The 26,788-nt window shown below is 46.3% G+C and overlaps 3 protein-coding genes across 7 annotated transcripts; 1 reads left to right on the forward strand and 2 right to left on the reverse strand.

Moving 5' to 3' along the window:
• Positions 1 to 47: 47 nt before the first annotated feature.
• sgcb (sarcoglycan, beta (dystrophin-associated glycoprotein)) lies at positions 48 to 3,122 on the reverse strand. Its single transcript, XM_057038611.1, has 6 exons — positions 2,972 to 3,122; positions 2,170 to 2,379; positions 1,898 to 2,083; positions 1,614 to 1,805; positions 1,394 to 1,525; positions 48 to 1,282 (listed from the first exon to the last, which is right to left on the reverse strand). Exons 1-6 carry the CDS (start codon positions 2,984 to 2,986, stop codon positions 1,073 to 1,075), a joined length of 945 nt encoding a protein of 314 aa, XP_056894591.1. The 5' UTR covers positions 2,987 to 3,122; the 3' UTR covers positions 48 to 1,072.
• Positions 3,123 to 3,915: 793 nt separating this feature from the next.
• On the forward strand, positions 3,916 to 8,991 carry spata18 (spermatogenesis associated 18). Of its 4 annotated transcripts, XM_057038608.1 has the most exons (12): positions 3,920 to 4,413; positions 5,023 to 5,128; positions 5,217 to 5,332; positions 5,524 to 5,642; positions 5,794 to 5,889; positions 5,955 to 6,089; positions 6,159 to 6,390; positions 6,464 to 6,622; positions 6,689 to 6,864; positions 7,574 to 7,697; positions 7,777 to 7,845; positions 8,045 to 8,991. In XM_057038608.1, exons 1-12 carry the CDS (start codon positions 4,327 to 4,329, stop codon positions 8,099 to 8,101), a joined length of 1,476 nt encoding a protein of 491 aa, XP_056894588.1. In that variant the 5' UTR covers positions 3,920 to 4,326; the 3' UTR covers positions 8,102 to 8,991. The 4 variants fall into 4 exon arrangements, with proteins under 4 accessions (XP_056894585.1, XP_056894586.1, XP_056894587.1 ...); XM_057038606.1 differs by having other exon boundaries at positions 3,917 to 4,413; positions 6,464 to 6,864; XM_057038607.1 differs by having other exon boundaries at positions 3,918 to 4,413; positions 7,574 to 7,845.
• Positions 8,992 to 13,813: 4,822 nt separating this feature from the next.
• Positions 13,814 to 20,507, reverse strand: usp46 (ubiquitin specific peptidase 46). 2 transcript variants are annotated; one of them, XM_057038610.1, is made up of 9 exons: positions 20,114 to 20,507; positions 17,878 to 17,958; positions 17,441 to 17,654; positions 16,681 to 16,919; positions 16,269 to 16,345; positions 16,083 to 16,166; positions 15,786 to 15,983; positions 15,596 to 15,700; positions 13,814 to 15,518 (listed from the first exon to the last, which is right to left on the reverse strand). In XM_057038610.1, exons 1-8 carry the CDS (start codon positions 20,147 to 20,149, stop codon positions 15,643 to 15,645), a joined length of 987 nt encoding a protein of 328 aa, XP_056894590.1. In that variant the 5' UTR covers positions 20,150 to 20,507; the 3' UTR covers positions 13,814 to 15,518; positions 15,596 to 15,642. The 2 variants fall into 2 exon arrangements, with proteins under 2 accessions (XP_056894590.1, XP_056894589.1); XM_057038609.1 differs by having other exon boundaries at positions 15,596 to 15,674; positions 20,114 to 20,505.
• Positions 20,508 to 26,788: the final 6,281 nt, after the last annotated feature.

The following is a 26,788-nucleotide window of genomic DNA, read 5'->3' on the forward strand; positions in this document are numbered from 1 at the left end:
CTTTTATGATTATTTATGTACTGAAACCAATGATAAGAAATTCCACGTAGCAACAAGATTCTTTAATAAAATGAAAGCAGTGGCATGAAGCAGAGCCTTTCCTGATCGGACGATACTTTTTTTCTTTAATATCGTTAAACATTTAAAACAATCTCACAACAGGCTGTAGGATAATATAGACAAGACACCTCAAAACAAAACTCAAGACTTTTTCATTGTATTGCACAAGATTCAAAACACTCCACACAGCTTCAACCCAAACGGCATCTATGATTTGCATTAATCTGTAATAGAATTTAGTCCATCGCTCTCAAAAGCTACACAACCGTGTAGTGTCTGCCTGTAGAAAGCAACAAAAATACTAAAATTCTATAGCATCCCTTGTAAATCCGTTGGCACATGCATGATGGCTGATTTCTGTGGAGAGTTACGCAAATTCAACATTCCTGGATGTCTCATTATACACGTGTTTTATGATGAGACCTAAATATAATACGCGTCTGACAAAGAATATAATAAATATGGAACACAGAGGTCACAGCAACACTATAAGTAGCATCTGAAACAACTCCGGAGTCTAATACTGGACGATGAGGCTAAAATACTGAGCGGTGCGCAATCAAACCCAATATTATGTCCAGTGCTGATCACTGACAGGAATTTATAAATTATTGGCACACCTGCAGAAATATAAAACATCCACATGTCACCTTAATATCTTTGGCCAAATTAACTACAACATGATTTCCTATCTGACAAATAATTACAGATCACAATAATGATCAGTTGAACAGAAAGAGTATCCTGTGCAATGTTGGGATGATACAATAGAAGTATAAAAAATACTCAAAACCTCTTTCATTATTACAGCAAAAATAAAACTCAATTCTGGCCTGATTTTTTTAAGCTATAATAATAAGCCTGCACAGTGCTGGTGCAGAAGATAAGATATATTATTTTAACCACAGGCCATTCAACAAGCATTGATGCTTTACACAAACCTTCCAAAATATGCAAACCGGTCGTCTAACGTCAGTAACAGACTGTAAAGAGGTGTAAGATTAAACTCCAGTTAAATGTCCCAGTGGGTTTTTCTACAGGGGTTATCTGAAGTCTGGCAGCCCATGTTGGGGTATTTCACCTGTACACGGAACAGCGTGCCGTCTGCACACATGCACAGCTTGTACCGCTCTAAACCCTCGTCAAAGTACACGTCTCCCGCGGAATTAGGGATGCGTGTAGCGTTAAACATGACGGATCCGTTGAGGATGATGCTGTTCTCCTGGAAAGGGACAAAGCAGAAGCCAGTGAGTATCGTGTTGGTTTCTCCCTCCTCACACCCACAATCGCACACAAAGCCTCATTTACAGGAGAGGTCAAATTCCTGACTTACAGCCCTGAGCTCGATGTCGCCACCCATTTTGAACTCCACAGTTCGGCCCATAATGTTGACGCCTTCGTTTCCACGGATGATGGCTTTGCCGTCGCCTTTAATGTTCAGGTCGGTTGCCGCACTACTTGTGATCTGCAGTTACAGAAAACATGACATAAAGCACATCTCTTTACCACAGTTCCGAGGGCACTGTGCAGGCTGTGGGGCGTATTACACACACCCTCTCCGTGGAAGCCTTTTTCACACTCAGCACTTTGACTCCTTTGGGCAAATGAAACTCGTGGTTTTCAAAATCTGTGCTGAAGAACGTGTTCTGCGAGCGAGGGTCCGTGAACGAAATGCCGACATCGCTGACGACAGAGGTTTTGTCCTTCTCCACGCTCAGCTTCGTGGTGCCCTGCTGGAACACAACCTGGATAGGAAAAGAAAAAGCAAAGAACCATTTTTTTACAGCGTGCACCTGATGAGTCACATTCCAAATAAACGGACTCTCTTCTCCCTTACCGGATTATTGTTGCCGACCAAAACCAAGTCTTGGTCCTTCCGGCCTCCGACTGTGCTTTTGTGCAGTGGGTGAACAATGCCCATGTCTGCCTTCTGCTTGAAGCGCAACAACCCGTTCTCATGAAACTCCATACTGTCACACCCGTTGGGGCCGATTCGGATAACTGTCCATATCACCAACGTGATCTGAGGAACACACGTGGACAACTCTTTACTGCCATTTCCAGGGAAGTACACACAATCATCATCAAATGGACAATGAATCCACTCACAATCAGGTTAATTAAGGCAAGGAGGAAGAGGAGGACAACAAAGCAGACCGCCATGTTGCCCTTGCGTCCTCTCAGACCCGTCTTGTGCAGACGTTCTTCTTCTATTGGTACATAACCAGCCTTAAAGTTGCTGTTGTGTTCCTTGTTGATGCTGCGTCTCTCTATAGCCTTCTCTCGCATGGACTTCTTTACAGGCCCGTTGGTGCTTTCCTGAAAAGTATAAAACTTTGTGATTTATGAAGAAAAAATATGTGTTGTCAATGCAGTAAGAATAAAAACACAGTCCAAAGATCTAGAACCAGCAATATCCCTGAATACGTGTTTTTTTAATAGATAACATCTTCAGTAGAGACAGAATGGATTTAATGGTTCATATTAAGTTTCCTTCTGCTTAATAAACATTACTGTTACAAATGTGGAGAGAAAATAGTGTTTTTATTCCCAGAGCTCTGCAGTGGAATGTCTCCAGCGACCGTCTGTCTGGCAGCAACTATAAATAAACCACAGCCGAACAGAAATAAATCGCAATATCAAACAGATTTTTTTTAGCCATTTAAAGTCTTGTTTCTATAAAACGCTGGTTCAGCCTCAATGAAACAACAATAATCAATTTCAACACAATATTAAAGCCGAAGCTACTGGGCCAGTGGCGGATCTATGATTTTTGCGTTACTTACATGTACAGGCATTTAATGCCGCCCCAGACGGGCCATGGTTGCATATTAGTGTTTATTTAATGCAATTATGGGCTGAAACTAGAAGAGAAAGCAGAAATTCAACAAAAATATAGAAAATAACGGACCTGTTCGGACGCCATGTTGACCCTCCCTCTCCAGCGTTGGCAGCGAACAGGAACGTACCATTTTCAACGGCAAAAACACGGATTATTTTATAAAATCAGGTTAATTTAGAACCTATTTAGTCATCGAATAAAATGTTGTGGATCCAAACTGGGCAACTTTTGGGTGAAAGCTGGAAAAATGACCAGTTATTATGATTTTTTAAACTCTGTGAATAATGGCCCATTCCGACTGATGCCAGCCAATGAGTTGAGGATCCCAAAATAGGAAAACTCGTTCATTCATATGTTCCATATGGATCCCGGGAGAGGACTGTTGCAGGAGATAGGATGAACCTGTAGGGAACAAATAGTCTTAGAAATAAAGAAATGCAGTACTACCAGGAGTGGAAAGAAGAAAGCGAAGTAGGAGTTGTCATGTACATTTATATCGTTCCCTCGAAGAGAATCAATAACATGATTCCCGTTAATCAATTATTCCTGGACTATTCTAACGTTCAGAGGTCATTTCTCTGCCAATATCTAGAGTTTGCTTTTGAAAGAGGCGTGTTTCCTGGGGGAACAACAAAACGATTGGACACAATAAATTTGAAAAAGAGGGGCTTTATTGGGAGTTGTCTCTATTTCGAGATTGTGAAGCATATTTTCTTGACATTCAGACATGCAGCAGATTTGGAAGAGAAAAGTTAAACTACGTGATCTTGACTTCATTTCCCGCATCGACCCTTTAAAATCCTAAAAAAAAAAGAGTAGTTTTCCTCCGCTAAAAAATAAATAAATCGAGGGAAAGAAACATAATGCAAATAAATAGAACCATGAAAGTTGCATGAATATATGGGATAATGTGCTGGCGAAAACAGGTCTTTAAGTCACATAAAAAGCCCAATATAATGTCAAATATCAGAAGGTGAGCGGGTTAGTAAGCAAGAGCCTTCTTCCCCCAACAGTATTAAAACCACACAACACCATATTAAAATAACAGAGCACTAATAAAAGTGCGTACTGAACATTACATTAACAGAGTTCTGTTTGTAACACTTGATCTACTCTTCCATTACATACGGACAGACTCATTCCACCTTTACTGTGTATGTATGGATGTTTGTGCCAGTAATTGAACTGGTCCCAGTCTGACAGTGGAGAATCAGAACCCAGTTTAGAAGATGAGGGAGGAGAGGAGCTGCAGGGGACAGTGCTGGTCCCCACACAGAGCTCCACACCCGGCCCGGGGCCGCGGCTCTGGGGGCCGGGGCGGTGCCTCTGCGTCTGCGTCGGGGGTGGAGAGAGTTGCCAGGGCGGGATGGTTTGTTAGGGGGCTCGCTGACGAGTTGGGGGGCATTTAAAGCTGCTCCGCAGGCATGGCCGACGCTTTGAGAAGACTGACCAATGCATCATCTTTCAGCCTTTTACAGGACAAGCTGGAGAGTTGGCAGCGGGATTATCGGGTGAGTTTATTAATACTTAATCAGCGACCCAAATCTCAGTAAGCTAGCTGCCCCTGTATGGATGAGTTAGTCATTATTAACAGCCTTTGTTTCTGTCACAATGTAGTAAAAAGCTTCTGCCCAGTTTCACCATATTTGTTCAGCCATTTCAGGATTAGTTAACCGGTATATTGAGGACTAATGTGGATTTTTCTCCCGTAAACTGGACGTTAATTCATCGTTATCATTCAGCAAACCTGCTAACACAATGCGAGTAGCATGCTGTCGTGTTTGATATACATATTTTACCTATAAGTTGAAACACACAGTAAAGGAATGCACTTGTATGTGACATAGATTTCCTGTGCAAGTTTGGTTGCTATGGACGCCAGTCGCCATGACTACCGCTTACTTTCTCCAAAGACGTTTCACTTGAAATAGTTCAAGTACTTTGACTTCCTGTGTTGATCTACTGACCGGAAGTACACGGCAAACTAAAATTAAAATTTAGGTTAATTTAAAGCTTTGATGAAACATTTTCCCTAGAACAGAGAGCAAAGCAGTCGTTAATGTGCTTTATTATTTTATTATGTTGCGTAACTAACTAACTAATGACTTTTTACCACTCAGATATTATCTTGCGACCAAAATCTAAATAAATGTTGTGAGCTGATTGAACTGACCACCAGCATCCAGAGCCAGCTCTTTGCTGTCCTCAATATCACGGCTGCAGAAGGTACGAACAAAGCTTGTATGACTGTTGATTGATTTAAACAACAAATTTAAAGGTGACTGAATTCACGGGCTGATCCACACACACTCAGGTGGACACTTTGATGGAGTGGACACCTTGAAAACACGCTTGCTTCCCTGGCTCGGAACCTGCTTCTCAGTGTCGAGGCCGTCAGTCACTCATGACACCAGCTTACAGCTGATCCAGGTGACATTAACAAAAAGTTCTTACTATGAACAGAAAACCAACATTTTTCAGTCATACCCACTTTACATATAGCGCTTTTCTGTGTCTGTACTGATGAACGTTTACAATATTCTTCAGTCTAATACGAGTATATGAATATGAGTAAATGGGCCTGCTTACATTTACTGTGCGATATCACCTGCGGTTCTCAGGAATCGGTGGAAAAGGATCGGAAAATCAGGGAGCTCTCCGTCTCCCATGACAACCAGATGCAGAAGCTGGACGCTGAGCTGGGCTCCACACGCCTGCAGTTGGAATCTGTCAAGGCTGCGTGAGTTTAAACAGTTTTCAATCTCAGCTTTGATGCTTCAGGGAAAGGTTATGGACACAAAGCCCAGTTGCTCATAAGTTTGTCTCCAGGTACAGATGGTGCACATGTCCTGCCGGTGGCATTTATTGATCAGCCTTTATTATTCCAACAGCATGGCCGGTGTTCAGGAGGAACTTGATGAGACAAAGAGCAAATCAGCAACCGCTTTGCTGGCCAGCGAGGATGAAATATCACGACTGAAAGCAGAGTGGGTGGAGTCCTCCTTGATGCTGTGCCTTTCTGTCTTTTATGAACCTGACGTCCCTGTTTCAGGTTGCATGCTGCTCACGAGCAGCTGGAGGTGTACGAGAGGAAGCTGAGCTCTCTGGATGACTATGAACGGAGGATTCGCCTCCTGAGAGAGGAATTCTCCTACCTGAGCACAGAGAAGTCCACGCTGCACGAGAGGTATGCAAACGTACCCAGCAGGGTATATATGGTAAATATATGATCTGCTTATGTTTTGGCTCCTATCAGGTTGACCAGGAGTCATTCTCCAAGTTCCTTGTCCAGACTGGGTCGCTGTTGCAGCAGTAGGAGGAGCGAGTCCCCCACCAGGGCTCAGCTCACTAGCTCGTCCCGCCACACACGCCTCATATCTCGCTTCAACGGCCTGTACGCGGGGGAGCGCCTGGAGGCCCAGGCGCTGCTTCTTCGTTACATTGACGACCTGGAAACGGTCCAGAGGATCATCTTCATCGCTGTGGCGGTACGACCTCAGACAACCACACTAGAGGCTTGTTTTCACTGGCGTCTTACTTGGTCGGCTTGTGTTTGTCCAGGAGTCCTTTAAAGCTGCCAAACTGGCTTATCGTCAGTTCAAACTCCGAACCAGGAAGACGCTGTCTGCAACACACTTTGGACCAGAAAGCCTAGAGGACGCGTCTGTGGACTACATTGTCAGAAACTTGGACCTTTACGATGTTGAGACCAGCATCAACGTAGGACTCATTCCCCTCTCTCGGGTTCTGGTTTCCCAGCAGCTGAAGTTTGTTTTATCTTCCCAGGACGTGATCAGCGCCATGAATGTGAACCCCCAGATCTCGTTCCCGCCCGAGGTGGACTTTGTCCTCATCGGCGACCTGATCACAGAGACGTGCAAGGTGGCCTTCGCCATGCAGACACTGGACCCCCCGCTGGACATTTCCTTCGCTAGTGACGGAGAACTTTACAACGACAGCAGGTCGCTGTTCTGAGTGAAACTGTGCTGCTCGTTTGATGACTTTGATTTAAGGTTACTTAATCTGAAATTACCTTAATCTGAAGTTACCTTAATCTGAAATTACCTTAATCTGAAGTTACCTTAATCTGAAGTTACCTTAATCTGAAATTACCTTAATCTGAAGTTACCTAATCTGAAGTTACCTTAATCTGAAATTACCTTAATCTGAAGTTACCTTAATCTGAAGTTACCTTAATATGAAGTTACCTTAATCTGAAGTTACCTTAATATGAAGTTACCTAATCTGAAATTACCTTATATGAAGTTACCTTAATCTGAAGTTACCTTAATCTGAAATTACCTTAATATGAAGTTACCTTAATCTGAAGTTACCTTAATCTGAAGTTACCTTAATGTGAATTACCTTAATATGAAGTTAATCTGAAGTTACCTTAATCTGAAATTACCTTAATATGAATTTATCTTAATCTGAAGTTACCTTAATCTGAAGTTACCTTAATCTGAAGTTACCTTAATCTGAAGTTACCTTAATCTGAAGTTAAGCATAAACTCAGAACAGGGTCTCAAGCGAAGCCAAAGGGGAAAAAACATAATTATCAGCTCATATTCAAAATGTTGTATCGGTTTTGTCTATTAGTTGCTGCCACCATCATCTCCTGTAGAAACCAAAGCAAACATCAGGTCAGAGCTTCTCCAACCTGTCTGACAGGTACCGGCGCAGCTACGACTCCGAGTTCACCGCTCCCCTGGTGAGGTACCACGTGTGGCCGACCTTGGTGGAGGGAGACGCTGTCCTGATAAAGGGAGAGGCTGTGACCAGAAGAGCGGCTGTGGTACAGACCTCCGTGTGGCCGACCCCTGAAGGGCACAGTTACGCTCCGTATTTACTGGGGATGTGTCTGATTCTTGCAGTGGGCCAGAGGTCGGAGCAGGAGCGCCAGCCCTGTGCGCTCTCACTCGCTCAGCCCAACACGCACTCTTGTAAGTCTCCACTACAACCACACACGGGGGGGGGGGGGGGGTTCAGTCAGTTCCTTATAAATCTGACACTCAGATATGATCATTTTTGCTCTTGCGTTGACCCCACTGGGTCTGAGGGTATGTGGATTAACTACTGGATTCATCTGTTTGCTTCTTCATCAAACGTCCCTGCACAGTTAACATCCTCAACCCTTTTTAGGCTTTGAACGGCAAAAGAAGCCTGTCTCCTGATCGTCTCAGAGAGGGCTACCTGTGAAATCCGGCCCGTCCGTCCACCCTCAGTTAAACAAGGCTGAAGGCAGTTTTGTGTTTTACCTCCAATTCCACCAAATAAAACAAGAACTCCTCTGATACAAAACCACACAAAGGTCTCTCAGGGGTGGCAATGCTCGACCCTTCGTGTGTTTATGTCATAGATGAAACAAAACAGTCTGGCAGCTCCACACTTCTCCTTGTTTTTATATTTACTCTGAGTAGGGTGTTGTTGACAGCGTTTTAGTGTTTATTTTACCTGCATGGTAACACTTTGTTAGTCTGACAGCTTTAGCAAATGTAGCATCATGAGAATAATCCTATTAACTCCAAATCCACATTGTTTTGGCCAAAATGATGACGATGGTGCTGTTGATTACAATTGTTTACACATTCAATGACTGAAAAAAAGTGAAAGAATGTCATTACGCAAACATAACAATGAAGAAAAGCCTTTTTAAACAGTCAGCAAACCCACTGGAAATAGAGTAAAGAACAGACTCGCTACCTCACTATCATTTAGTAAATACACACAGAATTCGGGTTTAAACAATCTACTATTATTTGTTTACACATTTTCCAAAAGTCTAACACATCAAATGTATCATTTAAATCATTTTTATGTTTGTGAAACGGCACTGAAAAATCTTTTTGTTCCTGTCTAAAATGTGTCCGAAATCTACGTAGTATGTTTAAGAATATCACCCACATTTGTAAACAGGTGAACGTGTGCACTTCTTTTCATTATTCACTCTACGTGCACGTGATCCTCTGACACGATTTTATTAAATACTACTGTAATTCATTTTGCATGATTTGCTCTGAGCTTCCATTACAGAGTTGTATGTTCTATCATTGTGTTTATACAGAATAAATGGCTGACACCCCCCCACACCCCCATTCTCTTGGCTCTTTTTTAAAGGACACAGTAACTGGATACAGATTTAGCAAAGAGCTGAGGACAGATCAGTTGTGATCCAGTGTGTGCTGATTGTTCCAGTGTGTCCTGACGCTTCAGTGTTATTACCTCTTCCTGCAGTACACTAAGGCAACAGCAGGTGGTGCTATTGGACCATCATGAGTGCGAGCCCAAGACGCTCCCGAGTCCTTTATTACCAAACAAAAATCACACTTCTTTGTTGAATCACTTATTTTAGAGTGTTTGCTAACTGTGGAATATATTTCAAAGACTGATTTTTTATTTTATTTTTTTACATACGTTACTGTTTGCCAGTCACAGGGACCTCAAAACGACTTCTATAGTTAGTAGGGATGTTTTATATTAACGTTGCACACAAACAACAATGGTGCTGTGGAATTAATATGCATAAAATAGTATAAACTGTTTAATTATTTTAGGGGGCTCTGTGAGTGATTATAACAGGAATGTAAAGCGCATTACAGGCTAATGTTTGTGCTATTGTGACTAAATACCCATTTAGTCCTATTTGACTCACAGCATGCATGAGTTGTTTATTCAAGGCAATCACTCTTATTTACTAGGTTAGCACGCCGTGGATTAGCAACATGCTGATTGTTCCGTGACTTTGTTCTTGATGTGAGCTGAGTCCAGTCAGTGTGACTGCTCTGGTTCCGTGTTCTATGTTCTGTTTCTGGTTGCTTCTGCACCGCTGACCTTTGAGCGTGAAGCTCTTCAGAGGCTGTGCTGTCAGAGCCCACAGAGACCATAACACACATCTGGAATTGAGCCTCATCCTGGTTTTTGTACAATTTATGACAGGAAGGACAGAGCAGAGATGGAGAGAGAGGCAGATCTATAACTGCGATGTTAAATATTGTCACCGGATGATCTCTGGGTTCCTCTTTCCCAGCCCATCCAATGCTCAGGAGGGGATTTACTCTGCACGGCTGTGTGTGATGTCACGGCAGGAGGCCGCCTGCAGGGCTCAGTCCTCAGTTCCAGTGAGGTCAGACATCATGTGACCCCGCTGCTCGGCCAAGGAGACTCTGGATGAAGCCTTCCTCCCTTCCCCTCTCTATGGCAACCATCATATCAAATAAAGAAAAACGGCGAGCTCGTCCTCTCTCTTGCTCCCCGTGCACACGTTTGCCTGGACGGTTTCCTCTCTGGTCGGCTTCGGTGCCTCGGTGATCAGAAGAGCTGAACGGATCCAGAAATGCTGCTCATGCCCCCCATATTTCTCTGATGGACTCAGACACAGGTCACCTGATGATCACATCACTTCCCTTTGGTGGTCATGAAAGCACCACGAAGCAGCCTGAACTTTTCCACCTTATCCACGTTTATTATGATGCACAAGCTGAAAGAGACTAAGAGGAAAGGAGCCCAGCGGGAATCGGGCCCTCTTAAATGAACGGACATCAGAACTGAGACCAGCCCCAGTGGGTGGGTCCAAGAGGGTCAGTGCACGTACTGATCCATGGGAAAGTTCATAGGCTGGGATTGTGAATCATCATACGCTCACGGTCGCCTCACAATGACGGATTGTTCCTTTTAAGACCCACTGGCACCGCATTAATTCACCTGTCCTCAATACACAGTCAGCCATTTTGAACTGGAACTTAACTGAGCAGAAAATGGTGAAACATCCGTGCTGGCAGCATTTTAATGTGATGCAGATCTCAATGTTCGACCTCTGGGGCTGATTTGAGTTTCAGCTGTGTGATAGTTGAAAGGGCTTCATGGTTTGCCATTGCTAAGATGCTAATGCTGCCTTAACAAAAGCGGTTTATTGCGCCACGTACGGACCGCAGCAAGCGATGTGGTTTAAAAAGTTGATTTTCAGGGGAGATAAAAGCTTTAGCCTCCGACCAGGGAGCTGTCTCTGCTAAACTTCTCCCTGTCAGCACCGCTGGACTGCAATAGCGCGAGAACACATCTGGATGATGTGATTAATATGAATAACAGGCATCCTCTACATCACAGAGCCGCTGTGGCTGGCTGGCGTCGCCGTGGCTGCAGGTGTGAGAGTGGAAGCTGACGGCTCCTCCGGGGCCTGTTTGACTTTCCTTAGAGTTGACCGTCTCACGGCATCAGGCCGTCCTGAACAGGACGCATGCCTGGAACACTAACTGAGCGAATTAAATGTGTTTGGGCCTGAATGAGACATTTAATCTCAGAACAGCCGAGACGTTCCTCTGAAGGTCGGAAATACGTAAATGCTGTAACAGAAGGACAGATAACAAACGGTTTCAATAGAACAACCTCTGTGAAGCTCTGCAGCGAGCAAAACTAAGAGCTTTGAGCCACCAGAGAGATGGGGAACTGCAGAGGAAGCCTGGTTTGAATGAAGAGGAATGGGGAGATTGGAACAGGTGAGACTTTTCTAAAGGTCCACCACCAGAACCTTTAGAACCTTGTTGTTTCATCACTTGTCAAAAGCTGCAGGATGGTGGATCCATCACCTGGTGGGAACCTCTGAAGAGAAGATGACACATCTCCATCTGGTTTCCACTCATCACATGTCTGCTCGATGAAGAGAACAGTAGGAGCTGCGTTCAAGAGCAACGCTCAATCTATGACCTGGAAGTTAAATTATGCTGATGAAAACACTGATAAAAAATTAAAACACTTACTAGAAATCCTAGTAACCATAATATTCGGTGATCTGCATGGCGACAAATTGAATGGCAATATTTAATAGTTAATTAATCTTTACGTGTATTCGACCGCGTCCACTTATGAAGAGTTCTGGCCGCTAGATGGCGCTTCAGCACCGTATCTGGCCTCACTGGGTTTGTCGCAGGTAGAAATCCAATAATATTGTCGTGTACGCATGTTTGTCGTGGCTTTAATACGACTTAGCCGTAAAAAATAACATTCTAATAGTAAATAATGCTGTCAGGAAATCAGCATAGTATAATATTCATGTAGGGCGGGGAATCTTTGACTTGTCCTTGAATAAACAGACGTCACACGAACTTAACTGCAGACGCTCGCAGCTGATCTCATGTTTACACTCATCAACCTGGAGCTACTTAGGCCTCCTTTCCTCACGGACTGAGTTGATTTGATGTGGGATTAAAGTAACAGGCAATGCTGAGGGGCTTGGAAACGTGGAATTTTACTTTTCCAGGGTACAAAAGATGGTTGGTGGTTTGGCGACAACTAGTGGTGAGAACGCACACAGCAAGAATTTGTGCGTCCAATTTTCAATTTGCACAGTTGCCTTGCGGAGGCTTTTGCCCTTTTTCTTTAACCCTTGCATGCACGAATTATGATGTCATAAGACCTGAATGTTTATTAGGTGTTTAGTGACGCTTTAGAAAAAGAACGTTTTAGTCTACAAAGTGATGAAATGTTCAGCTGTTTTTCTGTTCCGGGCTACATGTGTGATATAGATGTAAACATCAGTGTTTGTAGAAGTAATTACATTTGAGACATGGAAGTGGACTAATTGGACATTAATGAGGCCCCCGACTGCCTTTGCAAAGGCTTTAAATCAATCAACTATTTTTAGACGACTGGTCTGAAAAGAGGCGCCGCAGGTTTTATTCTGGTGTTTGACCTCATCGGAGTGAGTAATGATTCCGGGGGCGAAAAGTTAGAAAAGAAAGTTTGTGTGGAATTCAGGCGGACGATGAGACAACTCCCCTCTTTTCATGTGAATGAGGACATTGGAAAAAAAAACAAGCAGGAAGAAAATAACGAGAACTGGTTGGACCGTTTTCCAGGAAAAAACAAAACCAGAGACTCAACTGAAAGCTGGACTTCCCTGACATCCCATCATTGGTTTCTAAGAAGCACTGACACACAAATGATGTGCCTTGACTGTGTGTGTGTGTGTGTGTTTGAGACGCACCATGCCTGGGATCCTCTGACTGAACAGAGGGAGCCACGAGTGTGAGGGCTGCACCCCCCTGCAGATCTTTGCTGCTCCACTTTGCTGAACGCCAGACGTCTGCAGCCGCCCCTGACAGGTGGCTGTTGTGTAACGATGGTGAAGAAGTGTTCACACACTGACCTAGAAACCAGCCTGGTCGTTCAGCCGTCAGCATCTCTGAAGCAAATCACTAAAATACCACAATAAAATGCTCAGTGTGCTAATGTTCTCCTGTTTAGAGGAGGATTGGTGGCTACAAGCGGGCAGCTATCAGAGGGTGACCCTTCAGCCTTTTCCTCATCTATGATGACAACCTGTCACTGGAAGTGACGTTACTTAATTAAAATGTTGGGTAATTAGCAGGGGCAGCAGCCGGACCCCACAAGTATAGCATACCTGTGAGCCTGCCTCTATAAAAACAGCTGACATTGAAAGGGAAGAAATGAATCTGAATGATTTAATTCACGCTACGCCACAAAAGGAATGAACAAAGCGTCATTCTGCCTCCCGCGCTGATGCGGATCTTTAAATGGGGGTTTTAAAGTGTCAGTGAGGAAGGACGCAAAAAAAAAAAAAGCCCCAACAGAGACGGGTCAGCCTGTTGGCCACCGCCGTGTTTTTGTCTCCTCTGAGATTAACTGAGCCGTCGGGGCACCGGTGACATAAAGCTGTAAAAACGGACATCTAATCCTCAGTATAAACATTAACAGGAACAATCATGGAGCAGCTATTAGACGAGCACATTAGCTTCCTCTTCAAATGAGCTCTCAACCAAAAGACATGCTTTTAATGCATATTAACCCCCCCCCCCCCCACACACACACACACTAACATTGAAACTAATGGAATGTGACCCTTTCAGTCGGAACTATCAGCAGCGGGGGAATAAAAAAACACCCAAACGGACGAGATCGTTGATCATCATTTTAATGAAAAGAAACGACCTGAACAGAAAATTAGTGCGTTACTCTGTGGTTCTTCATGTTAAAGCGCTGAAGCTGGCTCATCACCATTAAAGTGCCCCCGTAGGTCACAGCCCACCAGACTGCAGCTCTCGCGGCGTCACGGTAACGATGAGAGAGGTGCGAGCGCTCGGTGAGGGCGAGTGCATAAATGTCAGTGGAAGATCGGAGCCTTCGTCTCCTTCCTGTCGCTACCGCTCCCCGGCCACTTCTGCCCGGCGACCACAAGCGACCCGCTCAAAAGTGACGTTTGTCAAGTGATCGTAAAGTATCTCAGTGTCGTTAATGCTAAAATCTTTGAAGACCGTCCCTTTAAAAAAATAGTTCCTATATTTCCACAGGTGTTTTTCTACAGAATATACAAGTTCTATTTTGTACAGCAAAGAAAATAATGTTCTGTTAGAGACTTTTGTAAGGTCAGACTCCAGTTTGGCACGTGTTCCTCACAACTTCACCCAAAAAGGTACTAAAGGGAAAAGACAGGTGCCTTCAACACTCGGAGTTTCACTATTTTCACTACAACTTCTACCTCCCAGCACAGAAAGACTAGTTACTCTATCGCTGCCTCCAAGAGGCCGCTTTGAAATGCTAAAAGCAAATAGGAATGTCATTCACGTAAAAACGACCTGGGTCGTGGATCCACAGGAGGGGAAAAGAACGGCTACTCGCCCCATTTCCACAGGAGAATTCGAGGCACAACCGCTCGAGAGGGTTTCAACGGTAAAACAGACGATATCGTGCGAGGAACGGAGGAAAGGAGACGCCGGAGCGTCTTAAAAAGGTCCCAGACGCGCTGGGTGAGGGTGCGTCCAGGAACATATCGGACGAGAGGCTGCTTATTGCACTGTCCTGACTTCCAGTTATGGGGCAGTCATGTTTGTGTCCCATCTTCAGCTTTACAATCAGCATGCAAACAACAACAAAACTGGCAAAAACTAGCTTTACCTTCCTCACACAGCCCTCAGTAGAGCCACACTAGACACACCAACTCGTGGGCCAACGGTCCACAATACAAACAACAAACGTGTCAATAAATAATGTAACCAGAAGAGAAGCTCATCTGGCTGCTGATGTCTCTGAGCTCTATCAAGGATGGTGTTAGAGCTGCTGTCTCACAGCAGCCTGATGGCTCCACGTTGTTAGCACGGCGCGCTACTTTAGCTACTTCTCTAATATTGCTTCAGAGCCACTTGGCAGATCAGAACCTCAGCTCACACATTGTCCGTCCCCAACTTCCTTTGTGTTACAGCATCCAGGACACAGGAGACGCCGACAGCCGCGTGGACATAGCCCGGCTCGACGGGTTAATGCAGGGTGATGTCATCCATCTACACACGGGGAAAAGACACGGGAACGTCTCCGCTCCGCCGGACTCTCCGTCCGTGACATAAACTCTGTTTCCATGGCCGAGTCTGGTTTTAAAGTGCAGTCCAGATGCAGGTGACAGAAAGGACAGAGGACAGAGGGAGACAACAGAACCAGGTAAACAGGCGATGACGGTGGAATGAGGAGTTTACATAAACAAACAAGTCTTCTTCCTGGGCCTCCCTGGTCACTCCCGGGACTGGTAGAAGAGGATGTATCCGGACTCGGAGTTCTTGGAGATGTCAGACGTGAGTCCGTAGAACTCCTCGATGGCCTGGGCGTCGATTTTCTGCCCAACACACAGAATGTTGTTTAGAGGGGGGACGGTCAAAGGTGAGTCAAAGACGACGGAGCCGAGCGACGCACCTCGACGATGTCGTCGTCGAACAGCAGCCAGAAGCCGTGACTCTTCACTATGGTGATGTAATGTCCTCTGTTGGGACCGCTGAGGACACACGGACAAACACCGACCTGTCATTTCGTTAGGTTTCATTGTGCTCCGTGTTCGGCTCCAGCGGTCGATGCTGGGCGCCGGTGCACCGCTGGCGTGACCCACCTGCCGCAGTGAACCACCACGGCCACCAGGTCGTACATGCGGTCCAGATTGACGGCGTCTCCCGATGTGTTGAACAGCCGGAGCTCCAGCGGGAAAACCACGCGGTAGGAGAGCTTGGTGTAGCGATGCAGCTGCTCCATGTACTTGAACCTCTTCAGGTGTAGTGCCAGGATCATGGGAAGCTTCTTTACACGCATCCTGTGGAGAGAAAACACACACACACACACACACACACACACACAGACATGCTCAGGGTGTGATAGGTGACCCTGGAATTAAGCTCAGGCTTTTACTGACCGCTTCTGTGCTTCCTGCTTGCTGCAGCAGGTCTCGCAGTAGTATTTATATTCGCTGCACAGCGTCTCCGTGTTACTGAAGTCCCTGGAGAGGAGAGCACGCCACGCAGAGCGCCACGCCCGGTTATATAGCGCCAGCGCCGGGAGCGTTTTAGCCCCGTGCGAACGTGAGATAAGCAATGAGTACCTGAGACAGTGTGTTATCGATGTGTTCTGCTCCACGTCCACAGAAAGATCCAGAAAATCTTCATCTTTGCTGCTCACCTGTCAGAGGAGACATGAGGAAACCTTGAGTGGGCGGGGACGACGCGCACATTATGGCGAGCGGCTTTCCCGTGGCGTCTCGCTCTTCGCAGGGGGCGTTCGGGGCGACCGAACCCAAAGAAAGTCGGCCGAGACAAATGTCCCGGCGGGCCTGACGTGAGGAGGGTGGGCGCCGCCCGCTGGGTCGTCACACTAAATCTGCCTTGTTAAAAACATCCCTCTGCGTCTCTGCGAGAGTCTAATCTGTTTTTCAGACCATTCAACGGCGCCGTTAATCTAGGTGGCACGGGGACATTAAAACACACCCCCTCTGTCCTGGGGGCGGGGCAACGCACCGTCTCACAGTTGAGGCAGCGCGTCTCATTGGTCAGGGTGCCCTGGAAGATATCGTGCACCCACGTGGACTCCGTCTTGTTGTCCGTCTCGGCCTCGGTGGCGCCGGCGGTGCCGTTGTTCTTCAGACGGCCGTTCTGCTTCTCCTGCTTCTTCTCCTCCTGCAGGATGTCGGCCACCGTGTTCAGCAGGTAGTTGAGGAACTCGTGGGCGTCCTGTTGCATGTAGTTGTCAAAGAGATCTGGAAGCGGAAGCAGAAGCGACTCACTGGTGAAGACGTCAGAGGGGTGTTGGATCCGATCCCGTTTAACACGCTTAAGCTCAAACAACAAAGCTAGTTCCTTTCATCCTTTGCCTGTATTTGCATGGATTCACCACTTATGTGCTGCCTGAACTTAAAGAAAACAGCCAAATAAACCCCCCGATTCCAGATACTAATTATCTGTGTTGGTGCTCAGTCATGTAAGACTTTTATTTTGTAGGTCAGCGCTCCACAGGCCTGTGCTGTGGCGGGTCAGCACGTGAAAAGCAAATAAAGAGAGCAGAGGAGAGTCAGAGGGGGCTGAAGGAGGCAGCAGAGCAAAGCTGGGCTCAACACAGCTCTCTTTGTTAGCCAGCAGGACGGCCTGACTCAGTACAGACAAGGGGACAGTCGGCCTCGCTGTCGGCCTCGCGTCTCTGAAATGACCTCAAACATTTGGAAAAGGCTGCTGCCGTCGGCCCGAATGACTCTGGGAACGCTGGAAGCCTCTCGGCTCTCACCGTTTTCTTTGCGCAGGCGGGAGATGAACTTCTTGGGCGGGATCACCCCCACTTTCTTCTTCTGGGTGGCGATGGAGTGGAAGAGGTCAGCCAGGCAGGTGAGCAGGTTCTCCTTCTTCTTCTGCTGGGCTTTGTACGCCAGCACGTTCTCCCGGAAAGGCCGGCAGAAGTAGAGGGCCTGGAGCACCGAGTTACAGTAGCAGGTGTTTCCAAACTGGGGACAGAAGCACACGGACGGGGGAACGTCCTGTTAAACGCACTGGAGAAACACCGCTTTGTGTTTATGGAAATATCAAAACATCCCGGCTGAGCGGCGTGCCGGCGTGAGGGGGCGGCTCGCTGACACCCAGGGACGTTTGTTTTGATAAATGACACCAGTGTTTAGTCGTTCTGTCGATGAACGCTGTTAAAGCGTGAGAGGATGCAGCGGAACTCACATTGACCAACCCAAAGTAGTGCTCATTGATTGGGAATTGCTCCGGGCCGATGTCTTTCTCCAGAGCCGAGGCATTGGTGCCCTGGAAAACCAGACAGGCCACAAACGTTACTCACACATTATAATAATAATAATAAAGTTTAAGACAGGGAAAAAGGAAACAGCTCTACCTCAGTGCTATACAGGTGCAAACTGTAAATATCTATTTACGCGTTTTGGATACTATTTATTTCCTTTACTTGAGGGCACATTCAAACTTTACTTCACTTCTGGCAGCATCAAGAATAATAAAATAAGCCAGCGGGGCTTTTGGAGTGTTCAGCACCCCCCCAGAGCATAAATAGGGACTAGATAATATATGAGGAGGAAGTTCATCCGTGGACGGACTGCAGGGAAAAGATCAACGCCAAAAACCCGCCGCTGCCCTTGAGCCGCCCGTCACCGGAGCAGCCTGGGCCCCCACTGTACGAGGCGGTAAAATAAGCGTGGGAGCCTTTTGTTGAGATTCAGCGCGGACGAGCGTCATCTATTACTGAATCAATACTGACATAACACTGACATCACAGTGAGGATCAATATTAAACACAATAAAGCAGCTGCACTGAGGCAGTGGTGGTGTTTACAGTCGGGCCAGGCTCTACGTTCACACACCATCGGGCCGCCAAACCGATCCAAACATTTAGTGGCTTTGACCACCTGAAATGTGGCGTTCTAACCTGCCTGTGCTCTTTGATCTAGGCCAGGAGCCTGAGGTCGGGGCGCAGCAGTGACATTTTTAGAGAATAAAGTTTCTTTTCCTATTTAACGTTTGAAAAGATGAAGATCTCCTGGCGTGTCTATGGAATCTCTGGATGACTGTGGGTTTGGAGTCCTAGCGAAGAGATTAACTATAATTACAGGTCAATTACTGGTAATTGACAAAAATGGCCCTCTGCTAAATGCCAGAGTATCAGTTTACAGAATATTGTAATTTGGAGGGCGTGTATTCTTCTCTGCCATTAAACTAGATAAAGGATGTGGTCTAAACCTCGTGTCAAAAGTCGATAGCATTTCGCCGAGTTCTCAGGATGGACATTTATCCCGTTTCACTTGTCAGGAGTCAAAGCGTCTCTGAATCAAACACAGCTTTGTTGAGCAGACAGAGAGGAGGTTTTTGGGAGCGAGTCGGGACATCTATGCAGGCTCTCCTCACGTCTAATGACATCCCAGTCCTCATTACCAGCAGCCGGCTGTGGGGAAAAAGAAGCAATTGTCCTCACCAACAATCAGGACGGCTTCACCACTTATCATTGTTATTACTATTATTATTACTACTATCCTTATTATTATTATTATCATCATTATCTGTGTTAGTTCAGGACACGGAATAAAAAAGGTTAGATTCGGTACAGCACTAATCTACTGATTCCGATTTAATAGAATTGGATATCAAACAATTAAACCCACAGACTAAATAATATGAGGAAGACATTAAAGCAGGCCAAAGTGTCCCGATGGCCCTCTGCTGGCAGGTTGCAGCATAACCCGATTATCTACATCAGACAGGAAAAAAGTGCATTAGCATCTATCGACTTTTAATAAACTAAATAAATAATCTAGTTCCAGAGACAAGCATTTATGATGCTGATGCATGCATATACAGATTTTTATAAATAAATCTGATATTAATTAGCAATTTCATTCATTTTTGGGGGGAATGTTACGACAGTAGACACACATTTGCACAATCCCTGTCAGCATAGAGTTTCAGTATCCAAAAGACATGTGTTGTGAAAGAAAACTGAAATTTACTTGTGCTTTATTTCATGCTCGCTATCACGAAGATGGAATCATTATTACTGTTATTAATGTGGCCAGAGATCTGAGTCTGATCAAGGCTGATCTGGATCATTATAAGTCTCGATTATGAAGCAGATCCAGACGGAAGTTTATTACTGGGCACTAAAGAACCAGTGCAGAAACTTCTACCGGGGGCAGCAGATGCAATGCGGGCTTTCCGCAGTGGGGACGCGACCCCGCCGGCTGCCTCCAAATAACCTTATGCAACCAGAGCAAGCTGTCAAAGAGGCCACACGGCTACCTTCTCCTGTCTGACAGCCAAAAACACACTGTAGCATCGCCGAGCCACCATGCACGTTAGAACTACAGGCTGCTGCTGCACCGGGAGCCCGGGCTGCAGGTCGGGAAGCGGCGGCGGCGCGGGGATCGATGCCGCCGCGGAGCCGCAATGCACTCACCATATTACAAATGGAGGCGATGTTTCTGACAGTCATTTAGTTTACAGTGTCCCCTTCACCGCCATCTTCAGGAAAATAAACATGGTTTTAGAGGAAGGCGACGCTGAGAGACGACGTTAAATCGCAGCCGCGGTCGGAGGCCAGACTGCAACCCCGACCGTCAGAGAGCAGCTACGGACGGAGACGCGGAGGATCATGCGGCCGCCGGCACGGAGCTGAGGGTCGGGACGGCATTCAGCGTCGACAAGGCTTCATCCTCGCCCACCATTTTCTTTAAAAAAGCAACAGCACGACAGCCGGGACGCGTCAGAACATGACAGAGCGGAGAACGGACCAAGTTACGGGCAGTAGGTAGTTAGCAGCTATCAGGAATCAAGTTCCGCGTACCAGCGTCGAAGCACCGCCCATATTCTATTAACTCGGAAAATGATTGGTTAATATTTTATTTTGTTTGATGGATAGATATTTAAGGCCAATTGCAGGTTTGGATGATAAAGCTTAGATGAGTTGTAACCAATCAGCATCCCGCATGTTGCCCCAAAGGTGTATGGGAGTTGTAGTTTATATTGGGACCGTATCCAAACTGATCGAAACGTTAACTGATCACAGTTTGCAGTGTTTATATTATATAATGAAATAAGTATATCGCTTTCATTACACATTTAAAAAACAACAACATTACATTACTACTACAGCCGTTGCTACCTCCGCCAAGGAAGTTGTTATTAGCAAAATAACTCCAAAAGTTATGATTTAAAAAATTTCATAACATTTTCAGGAAATGTTGATAATGGGCCAAGAAGAACTGATTAAATCTTAGTGATGGTCCAGATTCCGCAGGGACTTTAATCTTCCAGTAATACATATTTAGGAATTATTTTGGAAATTACCGTTCTATGACACAATTCTGAAAAAAATAACAACTCTTCTAAAGTCTCCACTGTTTTTAAAAAGACATCTCTAGCTTTGATATCTACACAATCCTGATAACATCATTTGATTTTATAGATCCTCTAAAGCAAAAACAACAACAAAAAAAAGGTATTTTGTTCAAACACAAAGAGAGAATGCTGATATCCTCTCGGCAGATCTCGGCAGGAGTCCCGGGCCCCCGGGACACTCATTTCTGAAGACTTTGTTTGTTCTTTCACAGCAATCTACCTGCAATTATCTTCTTAGCATTTACATGCAAAAGATAAGAAAACAAGTAATAATTGTAATTCTTCAGGACTTTAAAAGAACACAGAAACACAGAAATGACAGGCTACTAGTTTAAGTCTAGTTTGAGGCTTTTATTATTTATTAGATGCTGGTTTTGCTTAGTTATAATGGAATTCAGTTTGTAGTTGTAGGGAAATATTAGACCCCATTTTAATAATCAAACATGAATTGTCCTTAAAGTTTGGAGTTCAAGTCTAGACATTTGAAGTTTCCATAACAGCGCTGAGGTATTCCAAGTATTAGATTTCCCTCCTTCTCAGGATTTTCCATTAAGAGTATGTGGTCCCTCATGGTGGGAGGTCATGTGTCCTCTACTGAGAGACAACGTCCAAACTCAGGTCTTGACTTGCGTTCCGCTCTTGTGGACATCCTGAACGTCCCCGACAGATAAACACGACATTCATTTGTAAGAAATCCATCAGAATCTGTAAAAATACCTTGTGACCGGAAACGAAAAAACGGGAACCATAAAAAGGGAAATTAAGGTCAACCTCTGCTCTTCCTGTCATGACCAAACCGGACAAACTTTTTTGGTTCATCCACAAATAAACTAGTGCCTTTATTCCTGGGAGCGGGCCCACTCCGTTTACGCAAGAGACCTTTTGCTGGCCTTTCCTCGAATTTCCAAGTTACAGATGGTATTTGTGCAGTTAGTGAGTATTTGTCTGATGTTTTCCAGTGAAGCCACAGACATAAACACAGCACCGATGATTTATTCCTTTCTTAAAGGAGATTCTTTTTTAATTAAAAAACCCTCTGTTTTCAGGCTCTGCAGGGAGCAGATGTTCTCCGGAATCACTGTTCATTCTGAGTTCGTCTCACTCGTGTCGTTTAGCAGGCTGGGAATTGGCCTCCATCAGGCATCGCTCCCTTGTCGGAGCACATGCTTCTACCCACAGAACCAGAAGCACATCTAAAATTCTGCTCAGGGAAACTTTATTATCAAGCCCCCCAGTTGTGAATAGCTCCATTTTCCTGAGTCTGTGCACCAGTCCGCCTCACACGTGCAACCGCTGACACCCCCAGTCTGCTGGTGTCGACCTCCAGGTGGTCTTGCTCCACTTCCTACCATTTCAGCTCTTCTGATGTGTTTGCTCTGTTCATGTTGAGACGGAGAGGTCCGACTTGATTTGATACTGTTGCTATAACAACAGAGGAGGCGAGCCGGGCGGTTCCGGTGTGGGCCAACCTGCACACAAAACTACATATCAGAACACACCAAAGGCCGCTGAGTCATTTGAACCCTAACGGGGATATAAATCCACACAGCCTGAGCAGTGACCTAACAGCTGAGCCCAGGTCTGACTGGATGGGTGCGTACGAGTAGAACTGGGTCCTACTGCAGACCACCAACTTAAGACGAAGGTGTTGAGTTCAGAAAATATTTTCCACAAAGAACACAAATATTTGCATTTCATTGCTCATTTAGGGCAAGAAATTCTGAGGAAATTGAGCTGCAGGCTAGTCTTAAATAATTAAACTGCCATTTTGTAAAAGGCTTTAATACTATAATTATGAAATGGATCTGTTATGGTGACAGTTACCATCACGCCAGTGACATGAGTCAGACCTGACGCACATCCAGGTATGGATCCAGGGGCTGTGAGCAAACACTCAGACGGCCTTCGCTCCACAAAGCAGCGAGTTTGCCGTGGTCGCCCTAGAAACTCTGTGCATGCGTGTGTGAGTGCACATTTTATTTGGCCTGACGCATCATCAGTGGCATCGGTGCACATATGGAACGTGTGACATGGCACCGTTTACTCAGACCCGGCGGTTTGCGACAGGAGTCCCTGGATAGCGGCGCCAGGCTTTATATGGAGCACTGACCTAGATCTGAATGAACTTTTACCCCACCTCACAGAAGGATGGAGACATGCGTGTGCCGCCAGAAGGTGACGGCGATACCCGCCAGCTTTCCAGACGAGCAAAAGGACGCTCGTGTCAGAGAGGCGACATTCTCGGCGGCGTACAGATGGAATCATGTTTTATGTCTGCTTGTATAATTGGATGTCAAGACGGGCTGAGACGGCTGCACAAACAAGCCAGCTTGACCCACTTTCGGGTCCTGTGGATCCCATCAATTATCAGGTGAACGAGCGTGAGGGTCCATTAACTGAGGGCCCGAGTGAGGGTTTAAGGTTTGATTTGATGTCAGGCAGCCGTAGCGGGATCACTGTTGTTTAAACAGATAAAAAATAGCTAATTTATTCCCTAAAATAAAAGGCTGCTTGATCAAAAGTGCCTGTAGGAACTTCAGAACCTGACCCCCCCCGAGTGAGCAACAGTGGCAGGATGAAACCGCGTGCTGGACCAGGCTCACAAGTTCGACCCTCCTGCTTGGGGGGGACAGAAAGAGGGGAGAAAAAGACACGTGCATCTCACATGCACAAACATCAGGATGTTAGCGATACCCGTAGATGGATACAGAGCAAAAGCTAGAGAAGCACAATGATACTCGAGGAAAAGGTGCAATTTGTTTATTTACAGACGCAGCAAAATTTACATTTACACACATAGCGCTTATGATGCACTCTGCAGGTCTGAGGGTGCAAGCTTTTCTCTGATTTATGGGATGTGTAGCATTGGTAGCGCTGGTTAGCAAGTTAGCATTGGTGGACAGATGTTCTAGCAGCAGCTAGAGCGCCATCATTACTAATGCTAAATTACATGCTAACACGATAAAATGGAATTTTGAGTTACAAATATAATATCCGTCAATGCTTTTCTGAATTTTTCCACTTCCTTTCTGTCTTTCCCGGGTGTGTAACTGCGTAGGCCCACATTTGGCGTTCATTCCTGATTCACAGCATTCTTCATTTCAGTAAATGGGATTTTCTCTTTTCAGTAAAATACTGAGTTCAAGTCTTTCGTTAAATGTCCGAAACAAAAAGAACCTCCAGAAAGTGGAATCTTTTGCTGACGGGACCTCACCGCCCCCCCACCCCAGCATTACGGCCCAGTTATTTAGGTAAACTATATGAGCAGCTCAGGGACACGTATATGTTTAACTTTTGTGTCAGTTTGTTTCTCAAATCACAAGTTAATGACCTGAAATGTCATTTTCACCCTCAGCATGTCCCTGTGTGTGTGTGTGTGTGTGTGTGTGTGTATCACTGAATGGGGGGGTACTGCTGGAGGGTGTCTGACGCACGAGTCTGCTCTGCCATTGAGTGTGCTAGTGATTTTCACAGAGCACACTGTGTTCCGTTCAAGAACATCGAGACATCTTCCTTTAATGACCAAGTGGTTCTTCTCTGTGTGCAGCTAATGGTGCAGCGGGGTGGGGGTGGGGGGGGGGTGGGGGTGGGGGGGGGGCAATATACAGTATAACAAGTCCATCTTGGTCTGATCTGCCCCACTATAACAGTCCATGTATCCTCTCTGTCCAACTACACCCAGTTCATATAGCCTCTCTGGCTACTATAACCAGTCCATTTAAATGCTCTGTCCCACCATAACCAGTCCTGTGTCCCACCATAACCAGTCCATTTAAACTGAGGCGTTAGCACATTTGTCCCTGAACTAGCATCAGGTGCTAATGATGCTGGGCTTCGCCTGCAGCTGTAGGACGACACGTGCACGTGCTGGTCGTCCAGGTCAGAGACGGGTCACACGTGCGTTGCCTTTCACCCTGCTGCTCGCTGCAAATGATGAAAACACAGGGGTTGGAGATTTTCAACATCTGGCTATTGTTCAACTTCCGCTGAGAGTCACCGATTTAAACTGCAGGACGCCCGCGCAGAGTCAGCCGGGGGGGGCGACCTTGGAGCGCAGATACAGACTCTGAATCAGTCACACAGTCATTCACAAAGTAAGTGCACCTCGCTGAGATTACGCCAGAGCGCGGGCGTCCACGTGCATGTGAATGACTCTGGAGGTTCCGCGTGTGGCGGCCTTGTGTCTGCCGCAGGTCTCTCCCTCCTGTCTCCCACGCCGCACGCCAACGCTGGAGCGGCGGTCAGGAGGACACTCGACGGCGAGTGTGGGTCGCGGTGAAGACGCTCGTGCCATCCCGGCTCGCCTCAGTCAGACAGGGACGCGTCCGTGCACGTTGTCTGGAGCGTCCCCTCCTTCACTTATGATCGAGAGTTATGGCGAAGCCTGAGCACACGGACAGGCGATGAATGTCCCCGTGTTGTCCTGCTGTCCAGCGCGTCTTCACAGCGTCACGTTTGTGCGTGCAGGTGCCTAATCCTCCGGTTTCATGCTCCTGAGCCCGTCTGTCAGCGCGCACACAAAACTTTATTCAGTCCCGCAGATGCCAACCGCCTCCGGGGTGACCGACGACGACAGACGCGCGGGTCCGAGGTGAAAAAATAAAAAACAAGCCGTTCAGGTTATTGATACAAGGCAGTGGGAGCGATGGGAGGACTGGGACGTTGATGGACAGGGTAGAGGAACTAATCCTGGCAAATATTTCCCATGTGCGCACGCTGTTCGTCTCTTTTCCTGGGTTGTTTTGGTTCTGCAGCTCTTCCCTTTCATCCCTACTCACGCCCTCTACGGTCGCCATGACGCCCGGGCCTGACAACACCCGACCAAAACATTTCATTGGAAACTCAGCTGCGCGGAACACTCGCTTCTTATTTTGAATTTCCAGTGCTCTTCGTAGCAGCATCGCAGGTGGGAGGTCCGGGCCCGGCGGAGCTCCCGGTCGTCACCGTCGCCACTCTGGACGTTACTCTGCCTCCAGCTCTGCACAGTCTGTGCTCCAGAGCGGGCTGAACGGACAGACGAAGCCCCGGGGAAAATGTCTAAATGACCCTCTCAGAGGCCACAGACCATAAATTCCCCTCAGCGAACGCTGTGTCCTTGCACAGTCCACCCCAGAATGTCCCTCCTCCGATGTCCCTCTTCTTCTGACCAGTTCTCAGGGGATTTTAATCCTCACTAGAAATGACGTGAGAAATGTTTCTTATGCTGATTCATGAGGAATGAGGCTAAATTTTCATTTCTCTACGAAGTTTAAGAGCGGCTAAATGACAAAAAAGAAAAGAATGAAACTTAAGCTGTTCCGATACTGGGGACCATGTGTTGACCCTTTCACTGGGGACAGAGGGAGCTGTGAGTGGACCGCTGGTGGACACATTTCTGTTCCGTTTCCTGCTACAAATTGGAGCGAGACCGAAATCCCCGAGAGGAAACCCATAAATTTAAAAGCACTTTTTAGTTGCGCAGTAGTAGACCGTAAAGTGGAGCGCCGGTCTTTTCCGAGTGTCGGACTCTGTCGTGGTGGGTGGAGCGGCTACTGCTTCTGGGCTGCCGGTGCTGGAGCTGTTCCAACCCGACCTATTATGTCAGAGATCAAACATGGTGGAGGATGCTCAGAATAGCCCGGCCAACAACAACATGGTGAAAAATATTGTTGTCCCCCGTTGTCCTGGCGGCAGCCTCAGTTCGGCGTGTTTTTCACCTGAGATGACATCCGAGCCTGAACCGAAACCACCTGGT

The sequence above is a fragment of the Takifugu flavidus genome, chromosome 7 (assembly GCF_003711565.1).
Source record: "Takifugu flavidus isolate HTHZ2018 chromosome 7, ASM371156v2, whole genome shotgun sequence".
Classification (NCBI taxonomy): Eukaryota; Metazoa; Chordata; class Actinopteri; order Tetraodontiformes; family Tetraodontidae; genus Takifugu; species Takifugu flavidus.

What these genes read in the sequence shown, in the direction of transcription:
- sgcb (XM_057038611.1), bottom strand. An exon ending in TTGCCTTAATTAACCTGATT is followed by an intron (nt 2,084 to 2,169) that starts GTGAGTGGATTC and finishes TGTGTTCCTCAG; the next exon opens with ATCACGTTGGTGATATGGAC. An exon ending in AAAAGGCTTCCACGGAGAGG is followed by an intron (nt 1,526 to 1,613) that starts GTGTGTGTAATA and finishes CTGTAACTGCAG; the next exon opens with ATCACAAGTAGTGCGGCAAC.
- spata18 (XM_057038605.1), top strand. Translation starts at nt 4,327, where the DNA reads ATGGCCGACGCTTTGAGAAGACTGACCAATGCATCATCTTTCAGCCTT. An exon ending in GAACTTTACAACGACAGCAG is followed by an intron (nt 6,865 to 7,573) that starts GTCGCTGTTCTG and finishes CCTGTCTGACAG; the next exon opens with GTACCGGCGCAGCTACGACT. An exon ending in TCAGCCCAACACGCACTCTT is followed by an intron (nt 7,846 to 8,044) that starts GTAAGTCTCCAC and finishes AACCCTTTTTAG; the next exon opens with GCTTTGAACGGCAAAAGAAG.
- usp46 (XM_057038609.1), bottom strand. Translation starts at nt 20,149, where the DNA reads ATGACTGTCAGAAACATCGCCTCCATTTGTAATATG. An exon ending in AAGCAGGAAGCACAGAAGCG is followed by an intron (nt 15,984 to 16,082) that starts GTCAGTAAAAGC and finishes TTCTCTCCACAG; the next exon opens with GATGCGTGTAAAGAAGCTTC. An exon ending in TCGACGACGACATCGTCGAG is followed by an intron (nt 15,519 to 15,595) that starts GTGCGTCGCTCG and finishes TGTGTTGGGCAG; the next exon opens with AAAATCGACGCCCAGGCCAT.